Here is a 14,827-nt window from a genome sequence, read left to right as displayed (position 1 = left end):
ATGTAAATAAATAAAAGTAAGTCTAAACTTTAAATCAGATAATTTTTTACACTCTTTTTTTTTTTAAAATTGCTTAATACTGTACAATCAACTTGCTTTAAAATGAACACTGATAAAACAAGTCTTATGTTAAAGTGAATTTTGCTATTTTTCTAGCAAAATACCATTGTCAAACATTAATTTTACATGATAAAGCAAACAAAAATTTTACCAGATTTATTAAACCAAACTGTAAATTGCCTTCACAACCCCCAAGAAGTAAACCTGTTTCTAATAATGGTTGCTTTTTACACTTTTTGCATGAACAATAAGAAGTGATACTGTAATAAATGTTTTATTTTGAGTAGAATAAATCCTTCTCCTAGTAAGCAGAGATGGGTTTGACCTCCAATTGCAGAGCAATTCAAACATCTTGTTTTAGTGGACCATTCTACTATACTTAAAAAATAGGGATTAAAACTTAAGAATGTCTATCCATTTACATGGTTGCAGTCCCATGCAAATACTTGCAAGTTTGCATATCAGGGAGTACATACAGCGATGCTAGGTTTGGCTACTTTGCAACAGATTTGGTTCCTTTTTCACTCTTTTGTCATCAAACATATTTTCTACTTTTTCAAACTATTTTCAACAGAAAAATATCACAGATTCCTTTAGCTTTGTTTTGTTTAACCACTTTGATATACTGCTCCATACTTAAATGGCAAATACCATCTCCTCTCATTTTGTTTGATTTAAAAATCATTTAGAACAATTTGGTTTTGTGAATAAACTTTATTTAATTTTATTTAGTAAATTAATTCAATTAAAGCGATTTCAATTTTCTATTGAGCTTGAACTCCCTAAATTATACAACCTTGATCCTGAAAATCATTAATACAATTTTCAATAAAGCAAACTAACTACTAGTTTCCTAGCAATTCATATTAATGCAAGTTTATCATAATTTAATATTTCAATGAATCTCCTAATTTAAAATAAATTAGGAAATGCATTGAAATTATCCAACAAATATATATAAATTATTATTACAGATCAAATAATAATAATTTATATTTATGTCTTGGATTATAATTTAGTTGATTTACTTTTATTATTAAAATAAATAATTTATTATTTATCTGTTACAAAGCTGATTATCATATAAATTAATATAGGAAAACTTGAATTTGGAAAATGCATTGCAAATCTTTTAAAAGATTCAAATTGTTTAGAATCTTTTATATATAGGTATTAATGCTAATTAAAAGATTCCAATTACCATTAACTATTGTTATATAATAGCTATTTATATTTTTTTTAATAATTATTATTATCATTAAATTTCTGAAATGAAAAACTTTTATGCAGACATTAAATCGGAGTAAGAGAGCTCGTGAGGTAGAAACACTTTTACAAGAAAATGAAAGTTTACAACGTAAATTACAAAGCCAAGAAGATGAATTTCGTCTACAAAATACTACTTTAGTACAAGAATTATCAACCGTAAGTCTAGTATAGTAGTAGATATTTGTTATTCCTCAAGAAAATATTGCCAATTGTAATTCAATAAAGATGGCATTTAATATCTGTCTTTATTAAATGCCTATGAAGTGGCTTTAGAAGGATATAACATAACTTTATTATTATTATAAATATGAATTATTGGATGTATATTCTTTAAATTTTTTTAAGTGCTTAAAAATTTATATTCATAGCTTACAGTATTATAATATTTTAACATTATTTAACAATCTTCAGAATGATTTCAAAATGTAACTTCTGTGAACAGCATTTGGTATAAAATTTATTTTTCATTTTATATAAAATTAAAATCTTGAGCTGTATTTTGAGCTGTTGAAAAATGAAAAACTATTTCTAGATATATTTTTTTATTTAATTTTTGTTAGAACAATAAAAAATTTTGTATATATTTTTACATTGCATATCTGACTTTAATAGTATAGTTAAATTTTGCTTTATAAAATGCATTTTTTTTTTTTTGTATCTAAAATATATACAAAAATTAGGGTGTGTCTCATAAGCTAAATGCATCCTATACTCTGAAGAATATTTTTTCCACCAAAAATTGACATGAAAAGTGTGATGCATCCAATACAGCTGTTATATTGGATGTCTGTTGATTTTCTTTAGTGTTTGTTTTGCATAATTAGTGTTTTTCTTGTAATCTGATTGATGATGATATATAATTAAAATTAGAAAGAAATAATGATAGTTGAAATATCTAATTTATATTTTGTTATACATGGTGTTTGATTTTTTCATAGTACTGTTTTTTTTCATTTTCTTATTGACAAATTGGATGATTTGTTTTACTTATGATATTAATAGCTAGGTATTTATTATTTGATTTTATTGAATTTTAATAAAATATAAGAAAGTTTGAAACAATTATAATATAAGTTTTTATTTTGGTTTAATAACAACCAAAAAAAATATATAAATTCTTATGCAATGTTTTATATAAGAGGTTTATCTCTGTATTATAATATATATATATATATAAGCTTGCAAAGTTAAATGAAGAATAGAACAAAAAAGACATTTATTATATTTATTAGGTACTGCCCATATATGCCATATAAATTTTTATCTGTATTTAAAAATCATTATAATTAATCTTTATTTTATTATATTCATATTGTATATAATTGTAATATATACAATTCAAAGTCTATTTAAATCTCTATAGCATATTTTAAATCTAATGAAATTTTTGTCTTGTAATCTAAAGATAGTCCATTAAATGACTTAAAAATATTTGTTTGAAATATAATGTTTCCACTACTAATGTGTATATTTTGTTTATATTATTAACAAATATGATATGATAATGAATTCTGCCAATACAATTCAATACCAATAATTTTCCAACCAAATCTAATCCGATTCTTGCATCTATCCATACTTTAGAGGTTTTGGTAATAAATGAAAGCCTGAAAGCTCATTGCTTTAAAGAATATTCATTTCATCCACTAAACATTTAAATTCAAATATAAAGAAATAAAAATGTTTACAAAAATTGATTTACAGATGCCTTTCAGATCTGGGAATAGGCAGTTGTAATTGTCTACTTTGTTTAGGCATGACTCCAGTTCTGTTTTTAGAAAAAAATTCAACATACCTTGAATAAATTTGTAATAGCATAGAAAAATTACCAGATTAAAAAATTGTTGCCAAATTGCCAACTGGCTTGAAATATTGTCAAATCTAGCAATAAATTGCCAGGCTTGGTGACATTGCTCACATGTTGCCCATCCATCATTACACAGCACTCTTACTAAGGTTAGTTTTACAGTGTGATATGTCAATTGCTGTGTTCAAATGCCTGCTATGGCAAAATGATATGAAGGTGCTTATCAGAAAAAAAGGGGTCAGAACATCTGATTGTAAAACTGATTTTGATATATTGGAACATTCTGATTCACTAATTTATAAGACTGGTATTGGTTATTGTTGGGATTAGAATCGTCTGGACATACGATTTCCACCTTTATTCCCCTATTTTCAAATGAGTAATGGTCAACGTTAGAGAAACGACTGTTATTTTCGAAAGCAGGATCACTGATTGGCTTCCTATCATCGCCGGACCTCCAACAGAGCTATGAAGTGCTGATCAATCCTATCTTTAATCCTTATTAAAGGTTAGAGTTTTGGCAGGAAGAGGGGTGGTTGGTCAAATGAACTTGATTAAGAAGGTTGTTTTCATTTTGCTATTTCATCGCCGGACGTTGAAGGAGTCTACAACTAGCTGAATCTCAGAGATTGCTTCGCAAGATGTTTTCCGACGGACCTGTAAGGATTTTGGTAGACTGTTCGAACTTTAGTTTATTCTTGTGTGTGAAAATGTACATTGTAAATATTTTAATGTTGTAATTTTCATTTTTTGTAATCATTGTTGTTTTGTAAACTTTAATTGACATTATAAGGTTCTTGGAGTTTCATGGTAAACTTGACTGTTATGCCTCTAATTATTAGTGGATGTTTCTTTTTTCCAATATAGCTACTAGGAATAAATACTAAATTTATAGTAATTAAAAATATTCTGATGCAAAAGTTTTGCATTATTGAATAATATCTCAACAACTTAAAAAATTTTCTTTTTAATATTTGTGTTTTTGATATGATATTTAAATTAATTTAATAAATATGATCTGTTTTCAGAAAGCATATTTTTTTATTAGTTTGCATATTTTAAATTTTATTATCTATTTTTTTATTTTAATTGTTAAATGTGTGATATTGTAATTAATCTTACAATTTTTTTAATATTTGAAATTTAAAATATGATTTTGTTACAGTTGATTTCAACAAATGCTGCTTTAGAAAAAGAATTAAAAGCAGCAAGTATAGAAAATGGCGATGGGAATAAAGAAAATAACTCTTCCGATTTAGAAAATGAAATAAGGCATTTACAAGCTGAAAATGCCGCACTTTTAAAATCTCTTGCAGGTAAATTTCGAAATATATTAACTTATTAAAAGTATTATCAATAAATGTAATATTGAGATTAAAAATAATCATTATTAAAAGCAATGGAATGTATACTGAAAGTAACTTGTTTATGCTAGTTTTTATGAAATGAAAAATGATAAATAATTTATTTGTAAAAATAAAAAGTTTTTAGTCAATAAATTATATTTAATTATTCAGAAATTGTATAAGATGTTACTAAACTATAATGGAATGTGATAATCTGGCATGTATGTGACTTGGAAAGAGTATATTAATTACTCTTTCTGGCTGATGGCTTTTTTATCAAGCCAATTATGGGTTAAGCTAAGACAGCAATAGGGCAACCAGGTGATGAAGGATGGGCCCAACATATCCAGGATGGACCACCACTTCAAAAAATTTATGGGTTTTTTTGGCCCACCAAGGTTCACTACCAGGTCCTCTAAAGCAATAGTGTGACATCTTAACTGCTTGGCTAGCTGGCTATTGGAATATATATTTTAAATAACCATTACATAATTTTATTCTTTTCTCTAATATAAAAGTATTAGTTATGATAATTTCTATTACATCTTCATTTTTTTGTTTTTAAAATAACTTTTACAATATTATTGATTTACTATACTTCAATAACAGTAGCATTATATACTGTTGGAAAAGTTTTAAAACATAATAAATTTTATACATACTTGTGAGCACTATGTTGGAAACTTTATTCTTAGACTTATTACACTGTCACTGGACACAAAAAGAGCCTTAGAAAACCAATTTATTTTTGATTTTCTAAGGCTATTCTTGTGTCCAGTGATGGTGTAATAAGTCTAAGAACAAAGTTGCCAACATAGTGCTCACAAGTATATACCAAGCTAGACAAGAAGCGTATTATAATAAAATAATTTTTTTATAAATGTGTGTTATTATATATTATTATATAGGGTTTCTCAAATGGGATTCCAGTTGCTTTTTTAACCCAGGAAATGTCCCAGAAATTTTTTTAGCTTGGGAAATCCTGCAAATTTTTTAAAAATTCACTTTTTTCTTATTTTGTGTTAAGGTTGAGGAAATTTTGCAAATAAAAAGTATAATTAACTCATAAACTGTCAGAATACATTTGTATTTATTAATTTTAAACCTACTTATTACTTTTTTAAAATTTTTCCTCATTATGGCATGTCACAGATTGTCAATAATCAATATGTAGCCTATTTGTGACAAGACTGAAAATTCTTTACTTGTCAGAACCTGTAATATATGGAATAATTGTGCTTATGCTCTCTTAATTTTTAACCATGCCCAGTAGCTTCAATAACTGTGTAACACCAGGTTGTGCAAATTGGGCAAGGATACAAATGAGTATGAAGTCTGCAAGTATGAAGTTTTTCTTCATAAACCTGATTATTAAAGACACATGAACTGCCAAATTATTGGGCTGTAAGCTTGATGTTTTTATTAAAGCAGCTGAGGTAGACAAATCAAGAATACTAGAGAGCAAAAGACGTATTACAATCTCGAAAACAAACTAGAAATCTTCCAGGCTACAGGTGAAAAAACACATAACATCTGTCTTCTCTTAAATGCATTAAACACAATTCCACTCACATCAATTGAGTTGGAAAAGGCATTTTCAGTAGCAGGACTTTTCATTACTAAAATAAGAACCAGATTGAGTGATGGGAGTATTGACCATCTTTGCTTTTTAAAATCTTATTATAAAAATTTACAATAATATTTTGTATTATGTTTTATTTAAATAATGAAAATTACCTCTTAAGTTAGAAGTTTGATCTAAGTTTTTTTTTTTAATTTTAACTCAATTTAAAGCATTTTTGTTATTATTGTTGTATGCAGTTTCCAGCAAACTTTAATAAATTATTTCTATTTGTGAAAATTTCTATGTAATTCAAAAGTTAATTTTTAATATATATCTTACACAGCATTATTAATATGATTTTGGAGGTTGCAGAATGTATTAAATTACTTTAAAAAGTGAAAAATAATTGTATCATTTGATTTCAAGATATTTTGTATATCTTAAAAATAATTAATTCTGTCCCGGGATTCTGGGAAACAGTTCACTTTTATCCTGGAATTCCAGGACAAGCAAAAGACCAGGAAATGAGAAACCCTATTATTATATAAAAAATGAGATCAACAGTCAATGAAAATGTACTATTATTTCTAAAATTTACATTTTTTTGTTTTATTTGTATAATTTTATTATATTCAATTTGCATATATCTGAGTATGAATCTTTTTGATTTGTTTTATTTTTATTAGTTCATTAGACGGTCTGTTACAGATTTTTTTCATGTAATTATGTAGAACCAACACATTTTTGATGATTTAATATTGTTATGCAGGCTAGGTTGTGTATATGGACCTGAAATTTCTGTGCAAACTGTACTAATATCATTATACAAATTGTGGAATTTATTACTATCTCTTAATTTATAGTAGGATGCCTGTTGGGGATTCTGTCATATTGTCAGTTTTTGTTAATAAATCTTTTTGTATTTTATATTTTGAGTTGACTCTCCACTTTCTTCTTACTTTTTCAGATTACATCTAAATTCCTGTTCAAATCAAAGGAGTTTGCTTTTTTTTAATGTTTGGGGATTTCCTATCAGGCATTCTACTATGCCTGATAGGAAAATGCCATTAAGTTTTTTCTAAAATTAATATCCATACAATCTTATTTCGTCCACTAGTATGTATCTATTAACAGGACTTATTAAACTGGCTTTAAGGATACAGCAACTCAGCCAGTTTAATAAGTTTTGTTAATAAATACGTACTAGTGGACAAAATAAGATTATGATAAATTGAGGACATTGAGGCATATTAATTTAATATTCATACATTTTAAAACTTTCTATATGCCACATAAAACCATCCCTCATTATATCTTTCTTCAGACAACATTGAAATTCTTCTGAAAAAAAAGTGCTTGCTTCATCACCTGAAGCAAGTCTTAGTGTAAGCCTAATGAGCTTGCACTAAAATTGATAATTATGTAACAACCTTTAAAGTTAAAGTTGATATATGTAATCCAAGATGTGTAATTCAATTATTCCTCTATTAAACACTGCTTTCAAAAAATAAACACTTTCAAATGAAAAATATTACAGTTAAACTGCTTTTTTGTAATTATGTTGGCAGACAATAAAATCAATAAATTTTCCATCAAATTTCAAAAGCAAAAGTGAGTCTGAAGCATACTTTAAGTGAGTCACAGCTAATACTTTATAAAATCAAAAAAACAAATTGACCAATTTTCTGTGAATTTTTAGGTATTAGGTATATTAATGAAAATCCAGCACAAGACAGAAAAAAATGAGGAGGATTCCCTTACAGGCATCATTTCATGTTTACGTTTGAGGGGTATCTGACTGCCAGTTAAAGTGATACGGACATGAGGCATATGCAGTTTTGAAATTCTGTTTAAAACAGTATATATTTCATTCCTCAATGCAGATCATCACGATTTAGAAAATTTTCAAAACAAGCTTTTTTACCAGATTGTCCATAATTTTCAATTGATATACTTAAAAATTAGTTTGAATACTATCAAAAAAGAATTTTTCCAATGCTATAAGGAAGGATATATTTTAAATTGAAAAATAACCTAATTTAAAAACTATTAAAAATGTGCTGTCCAACACTTTGTATATTTTTTTTGAAATCCAAAACAATGTCATTTTATCTGTTAGTTAATGATAATATGTAAAAATAAAAATATCAAATGAACAAATGATTAATGCTACTTGACACTCAGTGATCATTGAAATTATGATTCACTATATTTTGGTGTGAAGTAGTCAAGACAGAATATAATTTGTGATATAAACATATTATTGGATTCTGACCCCAGCAATTTGTCATACAATGATAATTATCAAAATTTAGGATCCTAAATGTTAACTTAAATTTTTGCTAAATTTGAATAAGAATGGACAAATTATATGAAATTCAGAAATGATGTGCCAAAACTGACAATTGAAGTTGTTGAAAGTACAGTTGTCCCTTGATAGTTCGACGTTTTGTAATCCGACATGCTCAGTAGTCAGACGCACCTCCCGTCAAGGTCACCGTAGTCCCCCTCTTCAAAGTGTGAGCACAGTATGTACATATTTACATATGTACATAATTAATCTACCTACGTTGTAGCATTTAGTTATAATGTTTATAAATTATTGTATGTACTGTATTATTTATGCCCATACATACTGTATGTATATTTATTGGCTTCCATATTTCTTTTAATAAACATGTTTTAGTTAACTGAAATGGGTGTCTCATTTCCATATTCACCTAGGCAGCATTTTACTCATAACTTGCAGGAATATTATAGGCTACTGCTAGCAAAACAATGTCAAATACGTAATCACTTTTGGTAATCCGACACCCCTTTGGTCCCATACCTGTCGAATTATCAAGGGACAACTGTAAACTGGAAATAGATAAATGACCTGTGTATGTATGTACAGTACACATATATAAATACAAATATGCATAGACATTGACAGAGTTTAATATATAGATTAAAATTTAAAAATATATAATTTTTCAAAAATTGATTAGTAACTTTAATAATCAATTTATTATTTATCAATTTAATATATACTATTTATTTTTAGAATAAATAATACCATTCATATATATTTGTAATAATACATTTTAATATGTATGATATTTATATTGTTTTAATTATTTTAGAAAGCAGAAAACAATATGAAACTGAAATTATTTCTTCAAAAGCCACAAGGTTTGAAATATTTTGTTTTTAATATTGATTTTAATAATCTAATACATTCCATACAATGATAATTATTCCAAATGAAAGTATATATGAAGTTTTTAAGACACCAAAAGTGAAACTTTTATTTTCACTTTTGGTGTCTGCAGTGAAGAAAGCATGTTTTTATTCTCATAAAGGATTGAAAGAGGGTCTAAGTTAAAGAAGGTACACAAAAACAATATTGTAAGTGTAGTTACTATGAATTAAAATTGTTTTTATCTTTCATATTTAATAACTACAATTTTTCAATTTAAACACATTTAAAAATAAATGTAAACAAAAAATGACAACACTATGCTAAGCAATATAAAAGAATAAATGTAAAAGAGTTTTGAAAAATTTTGGAATTATATTTGAACATACATATTTGAATGTTAGTAAATTAGTAGAATCAATATACAGTAAGACCCTGCTTAATGCTGATTTGATATAACATGGTCTGCTTGAAAGCTCAGAATTTATGCTGATTTAAATTATCACAGCATTTCATTAATTATTCCCAAACATGAACCAATCAGCAAAAGGTGGCAATTCGTTGTAATGCTGTACTTTCCTTAAATCCGTGTTTGTTTGGTGCAATTTTGGAAAAAATATAACATCATGGATGCCATAGGCAATATTAACTTGGTTTGGCAAGAATTAACTGATAAATGTATGAACAAAGTGTAGAAGTTATGGCTGAAGGTATCCAAGAATTCTCAACGAGAAGTGCCTAATCAATATAGCAGGACTAGGAGATGTAGATGAGCAGGATATGGAAGAGTTACTGCAGATTTCTGGTGAGAGCCTTACCAACGACGACCTTCAAGAACTGACAGAACAAGGAATTCGTGTAGAACTGGAAAACAGTGATTCTGAAAACGAAGAACCCAAAAAATTTCTCTACAGATTTCCTTAGTAAAAGTTTGGTAATGACAGTCAAAATTGTTGATCAAATTGTAGCAAATGATCAAGATTTTGAAAGGCAATTCGTTTTCAAGAGTGCAAAAGCAAAATGAGGTGTTTTGGATGCAATCTTCTGCTACTGACATTTGCTTCAGGAAAGAAAAAAGCAACAAATGAAACTACCCGATTTTATCACAAAAAACAAGAATTTCAGAAAAGCAAGAGCCTTCATCACAAGAAATAAACTTTACATTTCTGTGTGCATATGTTTATGTATTATTTAATATATTTTTATATTAATTTGCATAATAATATAACTTAAAATTAACATAAAATTTGTTTATTTTTGGTCACGTGTTTCCCTTTCCCTATTTATGTTGTAAATAGGGAAAGGGAAACACGTGACCAAAAATATGTTAAAATGACCTTGTTTAATGCTGTTTCATTTAGTGCTTTGTCTTCTAGGAACACATCCACTGCATTAAGTGGGGATCTTACTGTATATGCAAATTAATTTGATTGAATCTTATAAATGAAAAGATCCATGTGAGATAGTGGCTCTTATTGAAAAATTTAAAGCAAGAAACAGTAGAAAGAAGCATAAATATAAGAAGTGTGAAAAATTAATGCAAAAACAAAAGAACAATAAAATTTAAACAATTTAACTTTATTTTTACTAACTTAAATAGTTAAGTTTAGTTCAAGCTGAATGCAATTCCCTAGCAAAAGTAGAAAACAGAGCAAATAACGTATCAGACATGGTCATTTCTGGCAAATTTTACCATTTTGCAAATTGCTTTGAAATTCAGAACTGTCCAGCTTTTTTTGCTAGCGAAAAAATTCACCATCAATTGCATTCCTGCTAGTTGTTACATGGTTCTGTTGTTTTCAAGATGGCTGCAGAAATGCAATAGAGTAGATGTTGTAATTCACGTTTTTTAAATATTCCTCTCACCCAGCATTGTTTTCTTTTTGATGTATCTTTTTTTTTCAATAAATAAACAAATGTTGTTAACAACAGAATATTGGAAGCAGCAATTTTGTTTTTTGACATGACATTTTCTCTTGCTTGCAAATGATTGGCTGCTTAAAATTTCCAATCACTTTTCACTTTTGGTTGTGTGGATCAATTTTGCTAAGTGAATAAAAATTGCTTTTCACATTTCTCATTTTCTCATTTCCTCATTTGTGTTGCTATTTGTTCAGTATGAAATAACCTTTACTGTAGCTTGTAATTTTATAGTAATTTCATAAATAATTATATTTCTTTAAAATATTTAGTAACATTTTAAAATGAGCATCATTTCAATTTTAAAAAATATTTCAAAAGAAAAAGTTCTAATTACTATTTTTTATTAAAAACTAATATGATCTAATTTTTTATTTAAAAAATTTTCTAGTTAAAAATAGCTGAAGATTTTTTTGTAATTTTCAGCATTCTTTGAAGTAAAAACTTATATACTTTTATTTTGAGAATGTAAAGAGTTAATTTAAAATAATTTTTATTGTTTGTATATGATTTATAATAAGTAGTTTGAGTTTTGGTTTTTATTTTTATAAAGTAAAAAATGTTATTTGAATTTAATAGAAATTGTGATGGAGATATAAAAGTAGCTGATCCATTGACATCAGAAAATTATGAAAACATTGTTGCTTTGAAAGAGCAATTAAAACAATTTACAGGTAATGAAAATTTTAAATAATTTATTATATATTATAAATTCAAAAATAGATTATGACTTAAAATTAAGATATTAGAAGATAGATTATCTTCTGATATATCAGATTAAGATTAAAATGAAGTACTATTCATTTTTAGTAATGCTAAATTTCTTAATGTTGAATAGTTCTTATATTTCAAATTCTGTAAAATTTTGCAAGTTTATTTAGTAAAATTTTTGATTTGAAGTGTATTATTATTGAATTAGAGAATCTTAAGATGATGATAGTTTGTAATTTTTAATTAACTGACTTTTTGATGCAACTAACTATTGCTTGAAAAAACTATTCTGCCAATTTGTACCAATCATATTTATATTTAAAATGTTCATTTTAAACATTTTTAAATGAAAAAATTCTTTTAAAAGTAATTGATTATCTAGTTAAATAAATAAAATTCTATATATTTAAGAAACAAATTTGCATCACTCTTTATTTTAAATGTTCTGTCATACTAAACTGTATTTATAAAACTATTTTAGATCTGAAATTGAAGTTAGATATAGAAGAAGAAGAAAAAAAGATGCTAGCATCTCAAATTGATGAAATGAAGGTTATTTTCCAAATTTATTATTATTTATGAAAAAAGTATTTATGTATGAAAAAATAATCATTTATTTAAATAATTTAGTAATTATATTTGTTGTTAAAATTTAATATTTTAAAATAATAGAAAACACACAAGCAAGAAATTTCAAATCTACAAGAAGAAATTCATAAGGTTAGATTATTTTAAATGTACTTCAATTTAATAATTTATTAAAGCATAATTTATTTCCTGTTTTTTAATATTCTAATATTAATAAAATTATATGTCAAATAATAATAATTGGTATGCCTATTGATATAGAAAAAATTGAATTTATGTGTAATTATAATTAACTACTTTTTCAATAATTTCAAAAATATTAAAATATTCAGTAATTTTAGTTATGTAAAATAATAATCAAAATTGTTTACATAATTATTATATTATTACTTGTATTCTATTTCAGCTCACAGATAAATTAAGAAGGAAACAAGAAAGGTAATTTCTCAGTCACTAATGTTTTGTCTTTTCTTATTTAAAATATTGATGATTATTGTTTACAATTTCAGTATTGTCCAGTTACAGCAGGAAAAAGAACAACTTTATACTGAAACTAAGTAAGGAATCTTAATTTTACTCTAAAATAAAATATTTTTATTGGGCTGCAATTTTAAATTGCATACCTATAAATTCCCACTGGTGTCCATCTGTTCGTCTGTCCTTCCTTAATCTCAAGAATGGAGTTAGATAAATGAGAGCTGAGACAAGATATGGAAAACTTAGGAGCCAGAGGCCCAATTAACTATATAAAAACTTTTAGTTTTGACCAAAAATCATGTTATTTCAGTTCAAAACTTTTCTTCAGAACAGAGTTAGATAGATGACCAGCTTGACTATCTTGTTAACAGGAAAAGTATGATGTACAGGGGCAAAACCACTAAAATGAAAAGCATTATGCATTGAGATATAAAAAATTACAGCCCAGTACTTTGAGGATGTCACAATAAATAATTGTTTGTTACCATTTTAATACTATCAAAATCATTATTAATTAAAATTTTGAAGATATCTTTCAGAAACTTTAAATTATAATTTAAAATTTAGATTGTAATAACTTCAGTATTAAACACACGAGGTTTGTAGAATGAACAGTATTTTAACAAAAAAAAAAAAAAAATACTAAAAATAAAAAATTATCTTTAGTTTTAAAACAAGTAAAAACTACTTGTCCAATTCCAAATTTTTACATCGGAGAAACAGGGAGAAAGCTTGGAGTAAGGATAAAGGAACACGAAGCGGTGATCAGATTAAAAAGAAAAGAGTCAGCGTTATTTTTACATTGTAACGAATTTAATTGTAATATTAATAATAATAATGTAAAAATATTATACAAAAAAGAAAATTGTACTGAAAGAAGAATTATAGAACATTTTTTGTATCATCACACATGCAAATGCTATGAATTTGAATACCGGCATAGCTGTCAATGCGTGCTGGGTTAGATTTGCTTGACATAAAAGCAATGCAACGATTGATAATTTAATTGTTCCACTGAAGAGGCTCAACTATTGAGCAAAATGCATCTGGACTTTCTAAATTGTAAAAAGGATAACAAAATAAAACTGGTAATACTAAAATACTGAGGTCATTTTTCATCATTGATTCATCCATTTAAACTCGTATCGTTCCTCAAAGTCAGAATAAGTCAAAGTAGTTTTTACTTGTTATAAAACTAAAGATAATTTTTTATTTTTAGTATTTTTTAAGTATACTGATCCCATTGTTTTAATTATTGAATTTATATATTTTAGTATTTTAACAAACTTTCTAGCTTTCCCACATATAAAAATTACTTTTATAGAACTACAAATATATTATTACTGAGAAATGAAATACTAAAAATAAATTGATTATAAAAGTAATTTTTGTATAATATTGCTTTCTGTATTAGAATAAATTAAAATTAGTCATTCAAATTATTTATTAATAATAAGGTTAAATTCTTGTTACAGGAGGAATATACTTTGTTTTATTGTTTCATAGTATTTTTACTATCAAAAAGTAACCAATGTAAATTTATATAATTAGACTATGCAATAGTATTTTTTAATATATGAAAGTTATTTTTACTTCTTATTTCCATTTTATCCTTTAACAATACATTTAAAAAAGTTGATTTACACTATACATTTTAAATCAATTTTAGTCAGTAGTCTTCAGATAGATTTAATTGTAATATTTGAAAAATTTTATTGATTTTATGCATCTTAGAAAATTGTTCAATGTTTTAGGAGATGAATAACAAAGAATTGCTCTAATAGTAGTGATCTGTTGAAAAGTAATACATACACTAAACAAATTCTCAGTATTTTATAAATAATCTTAATTGTATTAACAGCATTTTTATATGCATTCCTATGTTCATTGCCATACAGTTAGAT

The 14,827-nt window shown here is 25.9% G+C and overlaps 1 protein-coding gene across 1 annotated transcript in view; it reads left to right on the top strand.

The window, feature by feature from the left end:
- The window catches only part of LOC136979143 (GRIP1-associated protein 1-like), an 87,418-nt gene that overhangs the window by 15,159 nt on the left and 57,432 nt on the right, over nucleotides 1-14,827 (top strand). The window contains exons 4-11 of the mRNA XM_067275073.1: nucleotides 1,351-1,485; nucleotides 4,302-4,452; nucleotides 9,172-9,220; nucleotides 11,727-11,821; nucleotides 12,340-12,410; nucleotides 12,531-12,578; nucleotides 12,853-12,884; nucleotides 12,956-13,003. Of these exons, the coding sequence (XP_067131174.1) occupies nucleotides 1,351-1,485; nucleotides 4,302-4,452; nucleotides 9,172-9,220; nucleotides 11,727-11,821; nucleotides 12,340-12,410; nucleotides 12,531-12,578; nucleotides 12,853-12,884; nucleotides 12,956-13,003 (629 nt within the window). The remainder of the gene's footprint in view (nucleotides 1-1,350; nucleotides 1,486-4,301; nucleotides 4,453-9,171; nucleotides 9,221-11,726; nucleotides 11,822-12,339; nucleotides 12,411-12,530; nucleotides 12,579-12,852; nucleotides 12,885-12,955; nucleotides 13,004-14,827) is intronic.

This window comes from Centruroides vittatus, unplaced genomic scaffold (assembly GCF_030686945.1).
Source record: "Centruroides vittatus isolate TY-2023 unplaced genomic scaffold, ASM3068694v2 contig_1154, whole genome shotgun sequence".
In the NCBI taxonomy this organism is placed as follows: Eukaryota; Metazoa; Arthropoda; class Arachnida; order Scorpiones; family Buthidae; genus Centruroides; species Centruroides vittatus.
The sequence above is the reverse complement of the archived record's forward strand: the minus strand, read 5'-3'. Positions and strand labels throughout refer to the sequence as shown.